General features: G+C 39.2%; 2 protein-coding genes across 15 annotated transcripts in view; one reads left to right on the plus strand and one right to left on the minus strand.

Moving 5' to 3' along the window:
- Lrrk (Leucine-rich repeat kinase) overlaps window positions 1–5,895 on the minus strand; it is a 255,882-nt gene extending 249,987 nt beyond the window's left edge. For 4 of the 14 annotated variants that reach the window (XM_067763697.1, XM_067763696.1, XM_067763695.1 and 1 more), the window contains exon 1: window positions 5,725–5,855. Coding sequence is in view for 1 of the 14 variants with exons in the window: in XM_067763700.1 (XP_067619801.1) it covers window positions 5,725–5,749 (25 nt within the window). In the remaining 13 variants the exon portion in view is untranslated. Of the gene's footprint in view, window positions 1–5,627 lie in introns of all 14 variants that reach the window. The other 10 variants (XM_067763702.1, XM_067763703.1, XM_067763705.1 and 7 more) reach the window with 6 other exon arrangements.
- Window positions 5,896–7,024: 1,129 nt separating this feature from the next.
- Pi3K92E (phosphatidylinositol 3-kinase 92E) overlaps window positions 7,025–23,711 on the plus strand; it is a 97,140-nt gene continuing 80,453 nt past the window's right edge. Inside the window, exon 1 of the mRNA XM_067763743.1 lies at window positions 7,025–7,223. The gene's annotated coding sequence lies outside the window, so the exon portion shown is untranslated. The remainder of the gene's footprint in view (window positions 7,224–23,711) is intronic.

Genomic DNA, 23,711 nt, shown 5'->3' on the forward strand with positions numbered 1-23,711 from the left:
AAATCTAAGGCGATGGCAATATCGAACATAACATATGATTTAAGTAGCCTTCCTGAAATTATGCTTAATGGCGATAAAATATTTTTTCACGATGCTGTCACCAATTTAGGATTCAAAATCAATTCAAATCTGACCTGCACTGACCATATCAACTTTGTGGTTGGTAAAATCTATAATATCCTTCGTAACTTATACAGAACTGCCTATTTATTACCGCGAGACGCTAAAATGAAGCTAGTCAAAACTCTTATAATAAAAAATAAAAATAAATGTAAGGCGCGATAACCTCCGAAGAGATCTAAGGCCGAGCTCCTCTTCCAATTTGCGTCGTGCTCCTCTTGATTTTTTCCTACAAATTGGCCGGACGGGACCTACATGTTTTATGCCGACTCCGAACGGCATCTGCAAGGCAGATGAGTTTTCACTGAGAGCTTTTCATGGCAGAAATACAATCGGAGCGCTTGCCAGACACTGCCGAGGGGCGACCCCGCTTAGAAAAATTTTCTTCTAATTGAAAAATCTTATTTCTAAAATTTTGATGTTGCTTTGCCCGGGAGTTGAACCCAGGGCATACGGTGTGACAGGCGGAGCACGCTACCATCACACCACGGTGGCCGCCACTCTTATAATACCTCACATTTCTTATGGAGAACTTATTTATGGTAGCCTTGATTCGCTGTCGCTTAACAAATTGCAGCTAGCCATAAACAATACTGCTCGGTTCGTATTTTCTAAGAGGAAATTTGACCATATATCTTCGTACGCTGCCCAAATTCTCGGAAGCGACGTTTGTACTTTCCTAAAAATGAGAAATTTATGTTTCTTACACAAACTACTACATTTTCAATATCCGCCTTACTTATTTAATAAACTAACTTTGTGTCAGTCTACTCGGACTCTGAATCTATTGATCCCGAACTTTAAGTACGTGACATCCTCCAGAATGTTCTTTGTCAGTACAATCCGTCTTTGGAACTCACTACCCTCCAAGACGAAAGCAATCAGAAAAGCCAGATGTTTCAAACTAGCAGTAATATCCTTCCTTAATCCATAACTTATCTTAATTATATAATTCTATCAACTTACTTTAAATTATATAATTCTATCATTGATTATTCAACTAATGGGCCAAGGATGCTCCTTTCACACAATGTACAGATAAAAATTAATAGATTTTCTTTTTTAAATGTTATTATCTTCTTTACCTTTTATTCTTCAAGAAAACTCGTTTTTATATGTAATTTGTAGTTGTAAGATATGATTGATGTACTATCTAAAAGACATATGCCGTCTTTTAGTGAGTTTTACAGCTCCGGCTTACGCTCAATTCTCACGGGAATGCTCTGGATCATTGAGAGACTTGAGAAGCAGATGTCGTGAAATTTTCGCACACGTGAAATGTGATAGGCAGATGTCGCCGCTGTTTTTCATTTAACACATACGGCGAAAGGCTAAGCAGCGACATCTATTTTTGAAAAAGTAAGTATATTAAAGGCCGCGTTGCCAACCTAAAAAGAGGAAATTAACAAATTATCTGGCTCACAAATTGAACCAAACTTCTGTCTGGATTTATCTGGCTCAAATCGTTGTTGTTGCATTTACATGCAGAATTATTTATCTGGCTCAGGATTTTGCCACCGGATGATAGCTATATGCTGTCTTTCAGTGAGTTTTACAGCTCCGACTCACGCTCAATTCTCACGGGAATGCTCTGGATCATTGAGAGACTTGAGAAGTAGATGTCGTGAAATTTTCGCACACGTGAAATATGATAGGCAGATGTCGCCGCTGTTTTTCATTTAAATCATACGGCGAAAGGCTAAGCAGCGACATCTATTTTTGAAAAAGTAGGTATGTTAAAGGCTGCGTTGCCAAACTAAAAAGAAGTAATTAACAAATTATCTGGCTCACAAATTGAACCAGACTTCTATCTGGATTTATCTGGCTCAAATCGTTGTTATTGCATTTACATGCAAAATTATTTATCTGGCTCAGGATTTTGCCACCGGATGATAGCTATTGTCTTACTTGTACAAATAAGTTCAAATAAATAAATAAATAAATATCTCTTGACAGACCGAAACTATTTGACCTTTTCCGGATTCGCGATCCTGGATCCAAAATGCGCCTTTTGATACCCCCCCCCCCCCCCTTTATATTTTTAGGTAATTATAATTTGGGTAATAATTCGGAATTGAAAATTTTCATGTGGTTGTTGTAATTTTGATCATTTTGGAGTACCCACAAAAAAAAGTGTGGGTAAGTGTTTTGCGCGGATATAGTTTTTGTCTCCAGACCAGTGTTGGACACACCCAGGGTAATTTTTTATAAGCGCGGTCGAAGGCCACCAATGCAGAAAGGTGTTCTGCGCAAAAATACTATGTATCCCACCTCCGGTTTCGGAGCGCTCCAGGGCCATTTTTCGGTTTTTTAGAAATATCTTCTCACAGAAATAGCCTTTAATTTCCGCTTTCGGATTCGTGGTCCTGTGTTCAAAGCGCGTCTTTTGACACCTTTTCCGATATTTTTGGACGAGTTTCAGCAGTTGTGAGCTAAAGTAAACAATCACCTTCGATTTTTTGGCGTGTATTGCCTTGTCGTATAGAATTAACAAATTTTTATTTTCCGTTTTCGGATTCGCGATCCTGGTTCCTTTTTTTTTTTTTGATTATTAGTTTAATGGTTAAAGCTTAAGCTTAATAAAACACCAGGTTATCCCTCCATTAGTGTTTATCCATAACACCAGATTATATATTCAGAAGCCCCCAGTGGGTTAGGGGATCAGAATATACCCGCGGTAGGTATGCCTGTCGTAAGTGGCGACTAAAGTACCATATTCAAGGGGCTGTGTAGCGCAACCCTTCAGGTTGCCAGCGCAATATATAGCTTCTCCAAACCCAATTGTCAACCTCACCTATCCGCGGCGAATCCTGTTTCACTAACAGACGAGGCTCTGGCGACCCCAAGCTCCTCATGGAATTTGAGGGTAGGGAGGGAGGGAATGGCCTGAAGGTTTAATGTGGCCACATAATGGTGCTATGGTACCTTAATGGTGCTATGGTACCGGAGCGTACCGGATTTGTATCCGGCAAAGGACCATCACATCGATAACACTCCCCAAAGCCTTCGGGGAGCAACCTTATCGCTACAACAACAACAACAACAACAACAACAACATATATTCAGAAGTTTGCTGTATTTAAATTGCTGTACAGTTGCTCCACCAACGCACAGGTTAAGGCCAGAACCATGTGCGTGGGTTTCTGCGTAATTGAGGTTATTATATATTTAGATATATTCTGATTAAATGGTTTACTCCAAGTACGATAAATTTTTAGTTTTGTAATTCAATTTTTTGTCATTTCGATTCCCGCACTATCCGCCATTTTAGGTAATAGTCTAGTTGAGGGGTCGACTGCTAATACGCTACCAAAAATATCAATAGAGGTGTCAAAAGACGCGTATTAATCTCGAGAAAAATAATCCGAAGGCGGAAAAGAAAAATTTTATCTCTGTCCGGAGATATTTGCAGTTGAAGTCGGCGATTTTCATGTGGTTGTTGTTGTGTTGTAACCAGAAAAAAATTTGTGCGTCAGCGTGGTTGTACCACACACCCGGACTTGGCATGGCGTAGCCCAGGGTTATATTTTATAAGAGCGGCCGAAGGCCGCCAACGCAGAAAGGTGTTCTGCGCAAAAATACTATGGATCCACCCCCGGTTTCGGAGGTACCCGCGGGTCTCTTTTCGGTTTTTCGTTAATATCTTTTGAACGAGTTGAAATTTTTATTTTCCGCCTTCGGATTATTAAAACTGATGTCAAGACGCGTCATTTGACACCTCTCTCGGTATTTTTGGTAGCGTATTAGCAGTCGACCCCTCAACTACCTTGCAAAAATTTTTGGATTACGTGTTCCATTTTCTTCATGTTGGAGTACTCTAACAATACTCCTTTGCAATGCGTTTGCGGACCACCATCAGCTGATCATTGCTCGTTTTTTAACAACCGTGATCACGACACGATGACGATCGAAGAGCTGACAAAAGTAAAATATTGCATGCAAATAACTGGTAATAAAATTTTACTATGGCAACTCTGATAAAATGCAACCACGCACTGGTTTTCTGTATACATCCCTGCAAAAATCGTTGGATCATGTGGTCCACTGGAGTACCTACCATTGTACTCCACTCTAATGCAGCAATGGATCAACTCATATTTCTACACGAACATATTGTAAGCCGATCATTGCTCGTTTTTAACGATTGTAATCACTACACGATGTTTATTGGACTGTGGGTACTCCATGGTTTACTCTGATGTAATGCGGAGCTCGAGTATATGGTCCCGTCCTAGGACATCGCAATGTTAGTTGGACCATATTTTTTGTATGAATTGTGGTTAATTTTGGAGCATCCGGTTGATCCACAGCGAGTACTCCATACATGCATGCATGGAGTACCCGCGATTTTTGCAGGGATACTATAGTATGTATAGAGAAATATTAGTTTCTTTATTCACGCAAATGCTAAATATCATAAGAATATTCGTAGTATAAAATATAAAAGTTGCATTGCCCCTCTTCATTTATTTTCATTTTAAATTAAATTCACTTCGATAATTCTTTCCGACACAATTCCTCTTTAGTACTTTGGCATATGATCCTCTGTGGGTGCTCCATGGAGTCCTACAGTGAAAGTACTTTGGAAAGTACTCTCACGTATGTACTCTATGGAATACTCACAAACAAAGAGAGAGTGGGACCACCTACTCCTCTCCTAGGACATCGCAATGTTAATTGGAGCACATTTTGGTAATAGTCTAGTTGAGGGGTCGACTGCTAATACGCTACCAAAAATATCGAGAGAGGTGTCAAACGACGCGTCTTGACATCAGTATTAATAATCCGAAGGCGGAAAATAAAAATTTTAACGCGTTCAAAAGATATTAACGAAAAACCGAAAAAAGACCCGCGGGTACCTCCGAAACCGGGGGTCGGATCCATAGTATTTTTGCGCAGAACACCTTTCTGCGTTGGCGGCCTTCGGCCGCGATTATAAAAAATAACCCTGGGCTACGGCATGCCAAGTCCGGGTGTGTGGTATAACCGTGGCTACCGCCACGGTGATGCACAATTTTTTTTGGGGGTACAAACACAACAACAACCACATTGAAATCGCCAACTTCAAATGCAAATATCTCCGGACAGAGATAAAATTTTTCTTTTCCGCCATCGGATTATTGTTCTCGAGATTAATACGCGTCGTTTGACAACTCTCTCGATATTTTTGGTAGCGTATTAGCAGTCGACCCCTCAACTAGACTATTACCCACATTTTTTTTATGAATACAGTTTAGTTTTGGAACACTCCTATACTCCTAAAGGAGTATTCCCTACACTATTTATGGAGTACTCGCGTTTTTTGAAGGGTAGACTATTACCCCATTTTATTCTCTACCGCATGAATAGCGTCCTTTTATAGAACGCGGGTGAGTTGCGGAGAAAAACGAACTTGACGCGACGACGTTACAAAACAAAGTAGATCCTGGTTCCAAAACTCGTATTTTGACACCCTACCGACATTTTTGGGCGTGTATTAAGAGTGTCATTATGTCGTATATAATTACCAATGGTGCACCGTATTTTGTAAAACTGAACTTCTAAATTGGTTTAGGCAAACTAGGCGCTGGGCACTGAGTATGAAACTGTGCAAATTTAACAAACCTTTATCTGAATCAGATTCACTCATCTTCACCGGCTTGATTATATATATACAAAATCGCTGTTACTTATTTCCATTTAAGTATATGAGGTATGAAATACATTTTTAGTTTATCCCAAACAATTAAAAAGCGTCATTGTCAATCATAGTGTACCTATACAAGTGTGTTCACTAAGCGATAAACGTCAAAACTACAAACAGCCTCGCTCACCTGATGGAAATCTCTGGTCTAGAGCATAGTGTACCTATACAAGTGTGTTCACTAAGCGATAAACGTCAAAACTACAAACAGCCTCGCTCACCTGATGGAAATCTCTGGTCTAGAGTCGCATTTTTGGACTCAACGACAACATTTTTGACTACCAATCGTATCGACTTTTTCAATTTTTCAATCATTCGGCGCACTCGGTAATGGTATCCATTTTGAATTCGCTGTCATTCTGAATCCAGCGAGTGTCTGTCAGAATGCTTGACAGATAAGTCAACATACTTGTACTTGTACACTATGGTCTAGAGTCGCATTTTTGGACTCAACGACAACATTTTTGACTACCAATCGTATCGACTTTTTCAATTTTTCAATCATTCGGCGCACTCGGTAACGGTATCCATTTTGAATTCGCTGTCATTCTGAATCCAGCGAGTGTCTGTCAGAATGCTTGACAGATAAGTCAACACACTTGTACTTGTACACTATGTTGTCAATTAATGCTTCACTTTAGCGATTTATACCATTCATGGCGGAACGATACAAGGTGGCAGCATGGTGACATACCTACAAACATAAATAAAAATTTCATGCACTTTGTGTTTGTAAATTCGATGTACAAATGTCAAAATCGTACGGCACCGGAAGTTGATGTATCAAATCAAATAAAAAAAGTTTATAATCAGCTGTCCCATGCTGCCACCTTGTATCTTTGCGCCATGATACCATTGTAAACTTTACCAAGTAGCGCAACTAACAGCTGATCGCTCAAAATTTGCACACACACACAAACATCACTAATGGCCATATTACAGAAATCTTAGGGAAATTGAAGTTAAATTTTTAAACAGACATAAAATGTTATAATTTTGGAATATATAGCATCTAGGACACCTTAATTGCAGTAATTGAAATGTTTGCTTATACTCAAGTATTTAATTATTTTTTCTAAATTTATCGTTAATATTGATACAATGATTGATCCAATGCAACTCAGGTCTTTCTACTGTTCTTCATTCCACTCCATTCGAGTGCCTATTTTCACGGCCTGCGAGTGCCTTCCACTCTATTCGCAACATAACCTCGAATTAAGCTGCCAAACTATATAGTAAACAATGACTGGAACTTTTTAAATTGTATATGAATACAACCTTGTATGAGACATTAACTATAAATTGGAAAAATATAAATTAAATTGGACAAAAGTATAAAGAGTGGATACGATAAAATTTTGTGACAATATATACATACAAGTTTTTTGTTTTTGATGGGAATTACACAAAATATTACTTGGTATAACAGATCTACAAAAATTTATGTTTCACAGTTATATGACATAACGGAGCTACAAAACTGTAACTCAACATTTAGTATGAAATCTAATACAAATAAATTAAACATGTAATAAAAATTTAATAATCACATGAATAAAATAAATTATCACATATGGTACCAGCTGGATTATTTAATAAATCAACACGACCCATGAGTAACCACAAAAATGAGCAGTTATGAATACATACATATGCATTATTCATATGGTCAAACTTAATGTGACATTAAATTTTTTAATTCATCTACATAAAGTGCCTAAATTAATTTAACAAATCAACACGACACATGATGACTATATTAATATTTTTTACAATGGGAGGATGCCTGAGGCTGCTGGCTTGGGCATGATGGGGGTACCACTTGCTGGATGGGAGTGAAATAGTGAAATTATGATGCATACATAAAAAGATAATTCAGGATGAATTGCAAATTTTGAAAAAGCACATGGCAACAAGCCATATATTTAACAATTATAAGGAGAAAATTTGTGCTACGGGTTTTTACTTTGCGACGTATGTTAGTTGCTTATGCACGTCTAAATGTTGCAAGCATAGTACAGGTTTACAAGTATGATATGTATGAGAAGGAAATAATTCCTTTCTCTTTCTAACACACTGCAGTTTGACATTTCGGTCAGTGTCAAATTAGCGTGGAACCCAGTGGAACCTGCGGGGAACATGAGTTTGACACTGAACGAAGTGTCAAAATTACCGGGGTTGCTGCCGTAAAAGTGACGCAGGGAAACAAAAAAAGGAGCGGAATATCAGATATGGGTTGCTGTGTTGGTAAATTTTTTTGAACGAATTTAGTATGAGAATGTAGTGCCCTATATGGATCCTACAGAAAATTATACAAAAGTCTCGAATTGGTGTATCTGAGGACGCGTAGTTATTCCAGCATTAAGAATACCAACACGGGTGCTAAGTTTTTCTACCCGTTCAAAAGTTCCTGCGAAAAACCGTTTGAGACCGAGGTCGACTTCAATAACCCGTCCAAAAATGTGGAAAGAGATATGAAAAGACGCGTTTTGTCATGTTATCAATAGTCCAAAGGCGAAAAAGTATTCGAATTATTGGAAGCGAGGCAAAAATGCGTCTATTAATACCTCCCCCGACGGTTTTGGTCTTGTTTTAGCAATCGTCCCCGGTAATAAAGTATCACAATTTATTAATTAAAATTGTCCAAAACGTATGGATTTTAAAGAGAGATGAAATTAAGTGCTCGTTTGAAAGTAAATAAGGATATTTCTTTGTAATTTTACAATAAAAAATTTACGCAGTTTTCGTTAGCAGCTACTACACTTTTCTTGTACCTAAGAAGTACAACAGTGCCAAACAGAATCCACAAAAGGAACGAACAAGAACAAGCATTTTATCAGGTGAGCGTGGCTGTGTATGTGCGCGCTGCTACATATCCTACTTGTAGACCTGTACTATGGTTGCAAGTATATTACCCTTATACGTTTGTTAACCTGGCGATTTGAGAGGCAATTTAAAAGTCCTCTTGCCATTTATTGGAATTGGAACATTCAATTCCCAAAACTGGGAAAAAAAAACAAATAAAAAAAGCGTATAATCAGCTGCCCTATGCTGCCACCTTGTATCGTTCCGCCATGGCTATTGCTATCCAAATAAAGGCGATTGGCGACTTTCCTTCATCATTAAATCTTTTTGAATGACACTCACCTCTGGCAGCATTTCGCCAACGGCGACTACGGCGATATTTCTTCATGAAGAATGAAAATCACCTCTGGCAGCACTCGGTTGTGTTTACTTTTAGCTACTTTGCTCTTTCTGACATTATTTTGAATTGGGATTTTTATAAATGACGTTTTGATCTAGTTGGCTGCGAAAATTGGATTGTAATAATTTATTAAAATTCCTATTCTCCCGGGAGAAAAAGCTTTGAAGAGATTTACAAGGTATAATCGAAACAGCTGTTGCCTTGCCCGTCCTGATGTCACGTTGTTTAAGTTTTTCCCAAATTATTAAATAAATTATTAAAATTCCGTTTTAATACCGAGTGAAAGCTGACAGCAAATTATAGTAAAACAAATAAGGAAGGCTAAGTTCGGGTGTAACCGAACATTGCATACTCAGCTGAGAGCTTTGGAAACAAAATAAGGGAAAATCACCATTTAGGAAAATAAACCTAGGGTAACCCTGGAATGTGTTTGTATGACATGGGTTTCAAATGGAAGGTATTAAAGAATATTTTAAAAGGGAGTGGGCCATAGTTCTATAGGTGGACGCCATTTCGTGATATCGCCATAAAGGGGTGATTCTAGAATGTGTTTGTACGATATGGGTATCAAATGAAAGGTGGTAATGAGTATTTTAAAAGGGAGTGATCCTTAGCTCTATAGGTGGACGCCTTTTCGAGATATTGACATAAAGGTGGACCAGGGGTGACTAGAATGCGTTTGTACGATGTGGATATCAAATGAAAGGTGTTAATGATTATTTGCAACGTAGTGGGCCTTAGTTCTATAGGTGGACGCCTTTTCGAGATATCACCATAAAGGTGGACCAGGGGTGACTCGACAATGTGTTTGTACGTTATGGGTATCAAAGGAAAGGTATTAATGAGTGTTCTAAAAGTGAGTGGCCCTTAGCTGCATATGTGAAGGCGTTTTTGAGATATCGACCAAAATTTGGACCAGGGTGACCCAGAACATCATCTGTTGGTTACCGCTAATTTATTTATATATGTTATACCACGAACTGTATTCCTGCCAAGATTCCAAGGGCTTTTGATTTCGCCCTGCATACCTTTTTCATTATCTTCTACTTAATATGGTAGGTGCCACACCCATTTTACAAAGTTTTTCTAAAGTTATATTTTGCGTCAATAAACCAATCCAATTACCATGTTTCATCCCTTTTTTCACATTTGATATAGAATTATGGGATTTTTTTTATTTTTCGTAATTTTCGATATCGAAAAAATTGGCGTGGTTATAGTCCGATTTCGGCCATTTTTTATACGTGAACTAAGTTTAGTAAAGATATATCAATTTTTGCTCAAGTTATCATGTTAACGGCCAAGCGGAAGGACAGGCGGTCGACTGTGTGTAAAAACTGGGCGTGGCTTCAACCGATTTTGCCCGTTTTCAAATGAAACAGTTATCGTCATAGAATCTATGCCCCTACCAAATTTCAGAAGGTTTCGTAAATTTTTGTTCGTCTTATGGCATTAAAACTATTCTAGAGGGATTAAATGAAAAAGGGCGGAGCCACGCCCATTTTGAAATTTTCTTTTATTTTTGTATTTTGTTGCACCATATCATTACTGGAGTTGAATGTTGGCATAATTTACTTGCATACTTTAAAGATATCAAATTTTTTGTCAAAATTTGATTTAAAAAAATTTTTTTTATAATGTGGGCGTGTTCGCCATCCGATTTTGCTAATTTTTATTTGGTACACAAATAGTGATATGAGTAACGTTTCTGCCAAATTTCATCTTGATATCTTCGACGACTGCCAAATGACAGCTTGCAAAACCTTTAAATTACCTTATTTTAAAAGTGGGCGGTGCCACGCCCATTGTTCAAAATTTAACTAATATTCTATTCTGCGTCATAAGGTCAACCCACCCACCAAGTTTCATCGCTTTATCCGTCTTTGGTAATGAATTATCGCACTTTTTATATTTTTCGAAATTTTCGATATCGAAAAGTGGGCGTGGTTGCAGTCCGATTTCGCTCATTTTAAATAGCGATCTGAGATGAGCACTCAGGAACCCACGTACCAAATTTCATGAAGATACCTCAACATTTACTTAAGTTATCGTGTTTACGGACGGACGGACATGGCTAAATGAATTTCTTTTTTCGCCCAGATCGTTTTGATATATAGAAGTCTATATCTATCTCCGTTAGTTTATGCTCAGCTGAGTATAAAAAGAAATGAAAAGTGGCAATTTTATGAGCCCACAAATGAGACGCATGCAAAGCCCGGTGATAATTGAGTGAGTGTAATACGAGACTGAAGATAACGTCGTCCTTCAGTTAATAATATATATCATAATATCTCAGAAAATTGGAATTTCGTATTACATCAGTTTACAATAAAAGGTACATATTCTGTATATATTCGCTTGTTAAAAATAAATTAAAGCGATCGCAATAGCTGTAAATTCACTGATAGTTCAAAATCACTGTATCGCCCATTACTATTGTTGTCACTCGTGACCATTGTGAATGATGACAAAGTGTGATCTCTTCTGCATAAACGTCAAAATTCCAAAGTTATTGGATCACCTGATTCGTATTTGACTATCGCTGTCTCATTCTGTATCTCTTTCTATCACCCACTGAAGATAGGCGCCGCCATATTGAACAGCCTGTCAAAACGCTGAAAAGTAGCCATATTGAACAGCCTGTCAGGCAGTTGACAAATAAGAGATCACACTTTGTCATCATTCACAATGCTCGTGACGTTCCAATGAAGTGTGGTCCAGATACGAATAGGAATTTAACATGCAAATGCAACAATGTGAACCATAAGACCATAGGATCGACCTTATAACAGCTGATTCGACCAACCTTATGAGAATCCATGCAATCGATTATTGGTGCCGCTAAGGTCGTAACCGTATCGTAGCCAACCAATTGGTTTTTAGCTGGAGTCATTGGTGCCGTTTGTCGTATCGCTGTAGTCGTATCCCTAACGTAATCAGCTGTTTATCGTTACGACGGTAAACCAAACCCCAATTGGTTGGCTACGATACGGTTACGACCTTAGCGGCACCAATCATCGATTGCATTGATTCTCATAAGGTTGGTCGAATCAGCTGTTAAAAGGTTACCGATACGGTTACCGATAAAGCACCAATGTCTCCAGCTTTAGGTTTTCCATCGTAACGATAAACCGCTCATTACGTTAGAGATACGACTACAGCGATACGACAAACGGCACCAATGACTACAGCTTAAAGCTGCAGCCATTGGTGCTTTATCGGTAACCGTATCGGTAACCTTGTAACAGCGGATTCGACCAACATTATGGGAATCAATGCAATCGATTATTGGTGCCTCTAAGGTCGTAGCCGTATCGTAACCAACCAATTGGTTTTTGGTTTTCCCTCGTAACGATAAACAGCTGATTACGTTAGGGATACGACTACAGCGATACGATAAACGGCACTAATGACTCCGCTTTAAGGTTGGGCACAAATCACACAAGAGTGATTTGTGAAGGTTGGGAGCAATCGAATGAATTCAACTATCGATAGATAAATCGGTGACACAGTTAAACTTTTCATATAGATGCATTTAACACAAGCTTATGAATTCCAATAACATCACCACGATCAACCAAGATGTTACGTTTGTAGCGTCTATTATCAGAATGTTAGGGGTCTAAATACTAAACTGGTTGATCTTTTTCTCCGTAGTCATGAACTCTGTTATGACGTTTTGGTTTTTATTGAGACATAGTTGAAATCATCTGTGTTTAACTCTGAGATATTCGCAGATTCTTATGAGATCTTTAGAAAAGACCGACGAAACAGAGTTGGTGGAGGCGTTTTAATCGCCGTACATACCAGGTTCTCTGCTGAGGAAGTGTACTTCGATGATTCTTCTGATGTTGAAATCCTCTGCGTGCGAGTTAAACTCTTATCTATTTATAAATATTTTGTTGCGTCTTATATTCCGCCCCAGTCAGATACTTCTATATACTTAAAACATTCTTCCCTATTGAAATTTATATTTGCTATGTCAAGGTCTGTTGATTCTGTCTTAGTGGCTGGCGATTTTAATCTGCCCTTTGTGTCGTGGAATTTTATTGACAGAATGCTAGTTCCCACTGCTTGTAATGTTGTATTCTACGAGTTTTTATATGACCTTGCAGACATTGGTCTTTATCAACTTAAAAGAATTCATAATAAATTTGGCAAATATCTTGATTTGATTTTTTCAGACGACACATCGAATTGTTCTGTTTTTCGATGTGATCCAGTGGTATTGCCTGAGGATGTTTATCATCCAGCACTTTCAATTTACCTGGATTGTCTTAGCTTACCGGTGCGGAATACTACCTATCCGAATGCGTCTTCGCGCCGGTTTCTGTTTAGAAAGGCCAATTGGTCTTTACTAATCGACGAAGTCTCTAAAATAAAGTGGCCTGAGTACGACGGAGATATTGAAGCGAGCTCCGTCCATTTCACCAACGTTTTACATGCGATATTCCTCAAATGTGTGCCTTTTTCCAAAACCTCCTCAGCAGCTCCAGCTACTGCTTGGAGCTCTAGAGAATTTAATTATCTAAAAAACAAAAAAACACGCTTCTTCAAGCGTTTCAAATTATCTGGCTCTAATAGTGACTATGCTGCATACTCCATCTTGCGCCTTAAGTACAACAGGCTACAGATAAGATGCTATAAGAATTATCTGATGAAGATTAAGCATCGGATCTCTTCCAATCCAAAAACATTTTATTCCTTCGTCAACTCCAAAAGAAAAATTAAAAGGTTTCCTTCTGTAATGAAGTATAACGATCGGATTTCTAGTATTGACTCCGAGATTGCAAATATGTTTGCTGACTTTTTTAAATCTAATTACTCGACTATCCCTGACTCCCCTCCGGTAGATTATCAATACATGTTACCTTCGCTTAACTCAGTAGGTATCCCATATATTCATACAGATGAGGTACTAAGGCATCTGGAAAGTATATATAATTTCCTACTCCAGTGGACCTGATGAAATACCATCTGTTGTGCTGAGAACTTGCGCTCAATTTCTTTGTCAACCCCTTACCTGCTTATTTAATGCCTCTTTAAGGCAAGGGATATTCCCTAAGAAGAGGAAGGAGTCGTTTAAAAGTGGGAGTAGATCTTGTGTCAGAAACTATAGAGGAATAGCCAAACTTTGTGCTATTCCAAAACTATTTGAATCAGTTGTCACAAATCAACTGGCTTTTGCAGTATCTTCGGCAGTGTACCTGTCACAACATGGCTTTTGCAGGGGTAAGTCGATTGTGTCTAACTTGCTGGAGTTCACAACCCTCGTATCCAATAACTTAAGGACGAACTGCGAAGTTGATGTCATTTACACTTATTTCAGTAAGGCGTTTGATAAAGTTTCCTATTCCTTACTCCTACTAAAACTCGATCGATTGGGTTTTCCATCACGGCTTCTCTCTTGGGTCTCTTCGTACCTGGTAGGTAGAAAGCAAACCGTTGTGTTTAACAATTGCTTGTCTGAATTCATCAATGTATCTTCTGGAGTTCCACAGGGCAGTCACCTTGGTCCAGTGTTGTTTCTGCTCTTCATTAATGACCTCCCAAATGTTTTGCAGCGCTGCATACCGCTGATGTACGCTGACGATGTCAAACTGGTTATGCCCATTCGCTCAACTGAGGATAGGGCACTTCTTCAATTGGATCTGAATAACCTGGTTGAGTGGTGTGACGTGAACGTAATGTCACTAAATTTAGCGAAGTGCAAGTTTATGTGTTTTACGAGGAAATCTTTTAAAACCTATCAGTACATGATAGGCGATTATATCATTAAGCAAGCCACAAACTTTACTGATCTTCGCGTTATAATGGACCCTAAACTGGACTTCAAATTACATATCGAATCGTGTGTGAATAGGGCTAGAGGCACTTTGGCTTTCGTAAAAAGGTGGTCAAAGGAATTCAATGGCCCCTATGTCACTAAAATTCTTTTTTTATCGTTAGTAAGACCTATATTGGAATATGCTTCCATTATCTGGAACCCGCGTTATCAGGTTCATAGCGAAAAATTGGAATCGGCCCAGAAGCAATTTTTGCTCTTTGCTTTAAATCATTTGCCCTGGGATCCATCAAGGAACCTACCGCCCTATTGCAGCCGGTTAAAACTTTTACAGTTGCCTTCACTACAGAGCCGTAGGGAGATGCTTGGCGTTTTATTTATGGTAAAACTATTAAGGGGGATGATAAACAGTCCATTTCTGCTTGGCGAGGTGATGTTTAATGTCCCTTTTAGGCCCTATCGGTATTTCCAACCGCCATATTTAAATACATGTAGATCGAATTTTCAAATGCATGAACCTCTTCGTTGTCTGTGTCAAGATTTCAAAAATCACTGCAATAATATTGATACTTGCGACACACTTTACAGTATAAAAAAATATATACTCACTGCCTTGAACTCATAACTGTTTCAAAATCACATGTTAAACTAAATCTGTTGCCTGCTCCAGTTACTTTGGGCGGGTGGCTTGGAATCACGTTCTTTCCAACCTCCCACATATCGCAGCCCTACTCATTGTGTGTTAAATATACATCAGCTGCTCGAAATCACGTCCATTCCGACAGCACTAATAATCAATAGTTACTTTGTGCGGGTGGCTTGGAATCACGTCCTTTCCAACCTCCCACACATCACAGCCCTACATATTGCGTGATAAATATACACCAGCTGCTGGAAATCACGTTCATTCCGACAGCACTAATAATCAATAGTTACTTTGGGCGGGTGGCTTGGAATCACGTCCTTTCCAACCTCCCACACATCGCAGCCCTACTATTGTGTGTTAAATATATATCAGCTGCTCGAAATCACGTCCATTCCGACAGCACTGATAATTAATTCCGTTGCTCGGCATCACGGTCCATCCCGACAACTGATTCAATAATATAAGTTAAGGAGCCCAAGGACTAGGGCTAAAGTTAAAGTTGGGGGCCGCCCCGCGGCCCCATTGCAACCTGAAAAGATCCAAATAAAATATGTTTTTCCGCTTAACAATATTTACCATTTATTTCCGTTCAATGTCAAAAACAGACTGACTTTATCATTAACTTAAACTAAGCTCTAAGCTTCTACATTAATCTAAGTGATTTCATAATTGCTGACACTGCACTTCCCACGATTGGCCAAAAAAATATTTTATCGCTTGCGTGGCGAATCACACGGCTTGCATTTTGTCTGCATATCATATCGCTTACGCTGCAGTTCCCATGGATTGCATTTTGTCTGCTTACGCAATATGATATCGGATCAATTACCTACGTTGGCTTTGCTTGTGTTTGTTGAAGTGTGGTGTCAGCACATTCTTACAAGTAAGTGTGTCTGCCCCCTTGTTAAGTACCCCCCCTTTAAACATCTGCGTCCCGCAGATGAGCTCCTTTTTCAGAAGGATCTTTTGCATGGCTTGGCTGGTCCTGATCTGTGGTCTGATTTAGTCTAGGAAAGTTGATTGTAGTAGTGAGTTTTCTCCAGATAATGTAGCATACGGCTGCTAGAATGGCCAAGGCAAGAGCGTCAAAAATTAGCGAAAAGTAAAAATTATTGCCAAGTTGTTTAAGCTGATTAATATTTTCCATGCTCAGGCCGTGAATGTAGTTAAGGTTCAATTTTAGTCCTTCGCTCGTGATGTTTACCAAGGGCGGTGGCAGGGCCTGCGCTGTGCGTACTGATCTGCTGGTGAATGTTTGATTTCCCACCGTGACTGTTTCGTTGTTCAAAATAATGACGTACGTTCCATTTAGGGTTGTGGAGTAGTTCTTCCCTTGTAATAGGCCTTCAAAGTTTGTAACAAATATTGTTGAGTCTGTGATCATCTCGACGGTTTTGGTGTTGTCTGGTTCAAAGCAGCATTTGGCATCGCCACCTTTAACTAGCCTAGCTAGGCACCCGTTTTCCCGTAGTTAAGTCAGGGATTTGCGAGAACAAATTGTTGTGTTGCTGATCAAAGGGCAATCCTCGTTCACCCCGAACGTTTCAACTTCGTTTATTAGCATTTTTTTATAGCTGAGGTCAACGTGTTGTCCTTTTATAACAGCAGCCCGTGTTATTAGGAGTCGGTAGCCATCTGGTTTTACCTTTGGCATTGAGAGTACGTACAAAAGTGTGCTACCGATTGAATACACGGAGGCCGACCCGTACTCTATGGCTTCAATGGATATTTCGGCACTGGAGTCTCTTTTATCGGTGGTACTGCCGGATGCCTATCATACTTGTTAGAAAGGCAGGTTTCACAGTTAGAAGTGAAATTTTTTATCTTACTAGCCATTTTGGGAAAATAATACTTTTCCAAGATTTGTTCCCTATTTTCTTTTGAGTTTCTATGGGCCCTCCTATGTTCTGTCTCTATTATACCGCAAATCCTATCCTCGTTGGCCACATCCTCGACCACCCTCTGAGTTATCCTAATTTTGTATAAAAGGAAATGTTCTATATATACTTCTTGTAGGAGTTGAAAGTAACTTTCTGGAATCTTTATTCCATTTATGAATGCTGGGTTTAGGCGTTCCTTCAAGGCTTCGGTTAAGCTGGCCTTTTCAATTATATCTAGTCTCACATAATGACGAGTGAATCCTGGATGTGGGTTTTCAACACAAGTCATTGCATTCCCCTCCGTAAAAATTATTTGGTTTCGGAAAACGTTCAAAGGGGCTTCAACGTGTGGAATAAGGTCCGAAGAATCCTGTTCAGCACTGTGAGCTGTCCCCTCGTCACTCCTAGCTTCTGTTGGTGCATCGTTGGGTTCCGACGGTGCTGTCAAATGGTTTGCCTGGCATGGAATTCTGGAGAGAGCATCCGCCACGACATTCGATTTACCAGGAGTGTAAATCAATTCGTGGTTATACTCTTATATTCTAGCCTTCCACCTCTTCAACTTGGCGTTATAGTTTCAACTTCCTAACGCAAAAGTGAGAGGCTGGTGGTCAGTGAAAATTCTAACTTTTTTCGCCCCATAGAGGTAGGATCTCAAGTTGTCTAGAGCCCAAACTAAAGCCAACATTTCCTTCTCGTTTGTGGCATAGTTTTCCTCTGTTCTTCTTAAAGATCTTGAGATGTAGGCGATGGGTCGATTTTCCCTGTTTCTCCTTGGGATAGCACCCCACCAATGGCATAGTTTGAGGCGTCAGTGGTAAGGTTGAACGGTTTTTCGAAATCTGGAAATGCGAGAATATCTGAGGAAACGAGTAGTTTTTTTAGAGTATCGAAGGCCTGAAGGGCCTCGGAATTCATTTTGATACGCACTCTTCTAGATTGGTTTGCCTTGACCTGAGAATTCTCACCGCGTGTGAGATTGGTCAAGGGTTTAGCAACCTTAGCGTAATCTCGAATGAACTTTCGGTAATACGACGTCATTCCCAAAAAGCTTTTTAGTTCCTTAAGCGTTTCTGGGGGTGAGAGGTTCTCTATAGCTTGGACCTTTGAAGGATCTGCCTTCATCCCGTGGGATGTTATTACATATCCCAGAAATTTAACTTCCGTTCTCATAAACTTAGTTTTTTTCCAAATTCACTCTCAAATTAGCATCCGCAAGCCGTTTAAACACTATCTCTAAATTTACTAAATGTTGTTTGGTACTTTTTCCAAAGACAATAATTACGTCGATATACACGTAGCATATCCTCCCTATATACTCTTTAAGAACATCATCAATCATTCGCTGGAATATAGCCGGAGCGTTTTTTAACCCAAAAGGTAATCTCAGAAATTCGTACTTTCCATTCATTGTTGAAAACGCTGTTTTGGGTATATCTGTTTCTTTCATTGTGATTTGGTGAAAGCCTGAGGTCAGATCTATAGTTGTGAAATATTTTGCGTTCCCTAAACTGGCCAGCGTTGCATTAATATCTGGGAGAGGATAGGCGTCTGGCACGGTGACTGTATTCAGACGTTTGAAGTCCACTACCATTCTATACTGCTTTTCACCAGAGGGTTTGGGTTTTTTCGGAACTACCCAAATAGGAGAATTGTACGGGCTTTTGGATGGTCGTATAATTCCTTCTTCAAGCAACTCAGTAATTTGTTTTTCTACCTCTTCCCTCATGTTTGCAGGATATGGGTAACTTTTCGTGTATATGGGCTCATTCGTGGTAGTCTTTATCTCAGCTCGAACTGTGGTTTTAATATTTGATTTGATGTTAAGTGGACGGAACAAATGAGAATACTTTTCTATCATGGCTTTTAGGCTTGGGAGAATTGCGTCGGGTATATCGTTAGTTTCGAAAAAATTTAGGCTTCCTACGACTTTGTTTTTGAGCGGAATTCTTATATTGGGATCTATTGTAAGGACATGTTTTTTCCTGTCTATGACGGCACCTAGTTCTTTGAGGGTGTCATCGCCTATTATCCCATCAAACGAGCTTAAACCAGGAAGTGCGTAAAAGGTCACCATAGCTTCGTTACCAGCATTTTGGAAAAATCTTCCACTGATTTTTTTGTTTATTACTACAGGTCCTGCTACGGTGGTTACTGAGAAAGGTGGATTGACTGGGACTGTATTAGTTGCCAATTCAGGTCTTATAAAATTTTTATTTGCCCCTGTGTCAACTAAGAACTTTAGGGCTACTTTGTTTGGTGTCAAACAAGTGAGTTAGGGTATACTGGATTGCGCGGTAGTCCTCATATGAAATAGGCTGGTGGCCCGTCCGCCATAAAATTTACCTGCTGGAAGTTGTCTTCTGTCGATTCAGCATACGTCGAAGGTCCGCTTTCTACATCTGCGCTGTTGGCTTCCATGTTGTAGAGCCTCTGCTGTTTGGGCATCTTTTCAATCGATGATGCAGGTCCCCTTTTGAAGACGTTGTTATTCGTCGGTCGGTTCATGTAGTTCACCTGTCTGGTTTGAACACTGTCGTCGACATCCATTCTTTCCGCAGGTTTTGGGGCTGCGGGTCTATCAGGAGGTGCGGTGTTCGTCCCTTGATTGCCTTGGAATCTGTTGTAGGATGACCGGCCATTCCCTTGAGTATTGTTCCGATTCGTCCAGTTGTATGTAGACCGTGATCGAGGAGGTAACGGTGGTCTCTGAGTAACTTGCGACAGGGTATTGGTGGGGACAACTACTCTATTTGGAGTGTTTGCATGGACTATTGTGTTCCTTAACGTTAGGTTCTGGATGTCAAGGCAGGCCGTGTACGCTTCTGGCAGTGTTTTTGGCTTCTGCACTATAAGCATACGTGACAATTCTGGACTGAGGCCCCATATGAAAACATCGAGTGCCCTGTTACGGTACGTTTCCACAAGGACCGACACGGTTTCCTGGCTATAGTCATCGCACTTGATTTTGTTCACTATTAGAGACAACTAATGATTGACCGTTGCGTAGAAATCATCTAGTTTTGAACCTCTCTGAGCTAGCTGATTCAGTTGGTGCTCTAAAGTCCTAATGTCCCTTTTGTCTGCGTAATGCAGCGATAATACCCTTTTTATTTCTACCCAATCGCTATCGAAAACATTATACGTTACCAGTGCTGCATCGGCAAAGCCACGGATTTTCTGCCTAACATGTTGCAGGATGGCACGATACAGGGGCCTTTCCTTGACGATATCGTAGTCCGACAGAATTCCTTCAACGCTGTGAACCCAAGAGATGTATTGAGAAGGGCTGCCTTCAAAAACTTGCAGCTCATTAACGCAGTCGGGGAGTCTGCCAATATCCTTTAGGTCTTGCTCCGACAGTGGTGTTCGCACCGCTGCCAATACCCCCTGTGGCTGCGTTCTTACGCCACCCTGTTCTACTCTTCCCAATCGCTCATCGATTCTGGCAAGATTTTGTTCTAAACTCGCGTTATTGCATTCAATTTCCCCTAGCCTAGAGTTCAGAGCAACACCGTTGCTTTCTATACCCCCAAGGCGTGTCTCAAGCCGCCTAATCTGCTCGAGGAGAGCATTAATGCCCCCATTAAGTTCATTAACTTTCGTGGCTAAAGCGTCCATTTCAGATAAAAAAAAAATTTTGTTTGAGATTAAAAAATATATTTTTAAAATTTAATTTGGCACACGGTGGCTCTTTAAAAATTGTTTTTTATTTTTTTTGTGTTACTTACTGGCGTTCGCGATCACCTGACGGGATAGTCCTTATAGCACAGACGATTTATTTGTTTTTTGTTTTAGTTTTAAGGTTGTCCTTACACTTTGACAGTTTCCTGCAAAGAAAAAAAGGACTTTAGTTACATTTGTGAAACTTTTACCGTGTTCTTATGGCAACGGCGACATGTACCAAGTTGGCGTTTCACAGTACATTAGTCTTTAAATAATTATGGTTTTGGTCAGGGGAGGCTGTGTCACTCCTTTTTAGTCGTCGACAATCAGATTGAAGGCAACCTACTAAGGCACAGTTGCTCCACAACGCCCTGGACATATTGCGAATCTTTAGCATGTTCTTATGTGTACGCTGAAAGTATCGCAAGTAACGAGTGACCGTTTCCAGTGTGTGCTGATGTGTACCCTGGAAACTCCACAAAAGGATAAGCCGGCCCAAGTGTGTTCTTATGTGTACGCTCGGGTTAACTTTTTCAAAGGAAATTTTTGCCGTATCCTGAAGGGAGCGGTAAGTTGCATATTGCAAAAAAAAATTTTGTGTACATGACACGGTCACAGGAGTCGTTAACCATTTTTCGGCCTTTGGTATGGTGAGGTCCGTCCTAGAAGTATAGGTATACGGACTCACCCAGCCAGTGTGATTATACGTGCACTTGGAATAGCAATAGTGGGGCCGTAGGATAATTCACTTATAAAATGTTTCAATTTTCGTGTTGAATTTTATTCGCGCGCCAGAGGATCTTAGGGGTCACAGGCTTGCTTCTTTTAATATTATTCCTGTATAGCCCTCTGAGGGCTTTTAGGATTGGACGTAGTAATTTATTGCGTGTAGCATCACTTTTCACTCAACTTTTTGTTATTCACTTGTTTTTTTTTTTTATTATTCGTTTTACCTCTCCTGGGGAGAGGAGCTTTTATACCCTGGAGGGTCCCGAAGGGAATCGCAGAGTTAAGCTATCGTTATAACCGGAGGGTCCCTCGAAGGTGAATCTCGATTTTGGTATTTTCGTTATTGGCTGTACAAGCCTTAAATTATCTAAGCTGAGGTCTTGCCTCTCTATATATTTTTTTATTCCTTTATCGGTAAAATTGCTATTATTTTTTTCTTAGCCCTCCACTATCACTATCACTTTGACACTAATCACTATGGACCTCACATTTAAGGAGGTCCTTTTTGAAGGACCCACTTGCCAGTGGGTCCCTGCTCGGGTGCCAGTTAAGGAGCCCAAGGACTAGGGCTCCAAAAAGTTAAAGTTGGGGGCCGCCCCGCGGCCCCATTGCAACCTGAAAAGATCCAAATAAAAATAGGTTTTTCCGCTTAACAATATTTACCATTTATTTCCGTTCAATGTCAAAAACAGACTGACTTTATCATTAACTTAAACTAAGCTCTAAGCTTCTACATTAATCTAAGTGATTTCATAATTGCTGACACTGCACTTCCCACGATTGGCCAAAAAAATATTTTATCGCTTGCGTGGCGAATCACACGGCTTGCATTTTGTCCGCATATCATATCGCTTATACTAGGTTCAAACACACACCAAATTGGCAATTTATACTATTTGGGCAATTTATTACGCAATTTGTCATATAATAAATTGTAATAATAAATTGCCAATTTAAAAAAAATTGCGTAATAAATTGTTTCAAACTGCAAATGCAACATTGTAAAGTGTGTTTATTGAGTATATTTAAACGCCAGTTACGCATGGCTGAACCAGAGAATTTAAACACAATGAGAAGGCGTTTTTGCTAGATTCCAACTTTTTTGCATGTGAACACGTCTTGCACTTCACCACACACAATCCAATTTCAATGTTAACCAGTTAACAGCAGAAAATTCTCTGTCAACAGTTTCAGCTGGTGTATAAATTCTCTGGATTTTCTCTTAATATGATTTCTTTGTGGGAATATAGGTATTTAGTAGGATTAATTAAATTTAAATTTTATTACTTGTATCAATATATTTGCTTGTTTTATGATTTAATATGAATTTGAACTTAATTAATATAATAATAGCAATATATTTGCTTGTTTTATGTTGATGCAAATTGCAGAAATTTTGCTTATTTCTTTACAAACAAAAACTTATTCATATACCCAAAATATGCCCTTTCATGAAATGTTTGTAAATTAATCATACATTTATGCAGGCATGCTTAACGAACGAAACGATATCATTTCGTTACGATAATCAACGCTAATAAACGAAACGAAGTCACTTCGTTTCGTTTATTAACGTTAAGAACGTCAAATTAACGTTAATTTTACGATCTTAACGTTAATAAACGAAACGAAGTGACTTCGTTTCGTTTATTAGCGTTGATTATCGTAACGAAATGATATCGTTTCGTTCGTTAAGCATGCCTGCATTTATGAATTATCCCATCCCTTTTTGTTAATAAATTAAAATGTTTGGAAAATGTATGCAAATTGAAATATGCATGCAAATAGTGTTTTGCCGACGGCATTTGCACACTTGGAATTTCTGTGCACACGAAATCCATTGCATATTTATAAAACGTTAATTTGCATAAAATGTATGCATATTAACCATGAAGTATGAATTATTAATAAATTGAAAAATTGAAATAAATAAAATATTTGATAACAATTGAATTAATAAAAAAATATTTAGTTATTATTTGGACTATGGGTGGGAG

The sequence above is a fragment of the Eurosta solidaginis genome, chromosome 1, assembly GCF_040869045.1.
Source record: "Eurosta solidaginis isolate ZX-2024a chromosome 1, ASM4086904v1, whole genome shotgun sequence".
Taxonomy (NCBI): domain Eukaryota; kingdom Metazoa; phylum Arthropoda; class Insecta; order Diptera; family Tephritidae; genus Eurosta; species Eurosta solidaginis.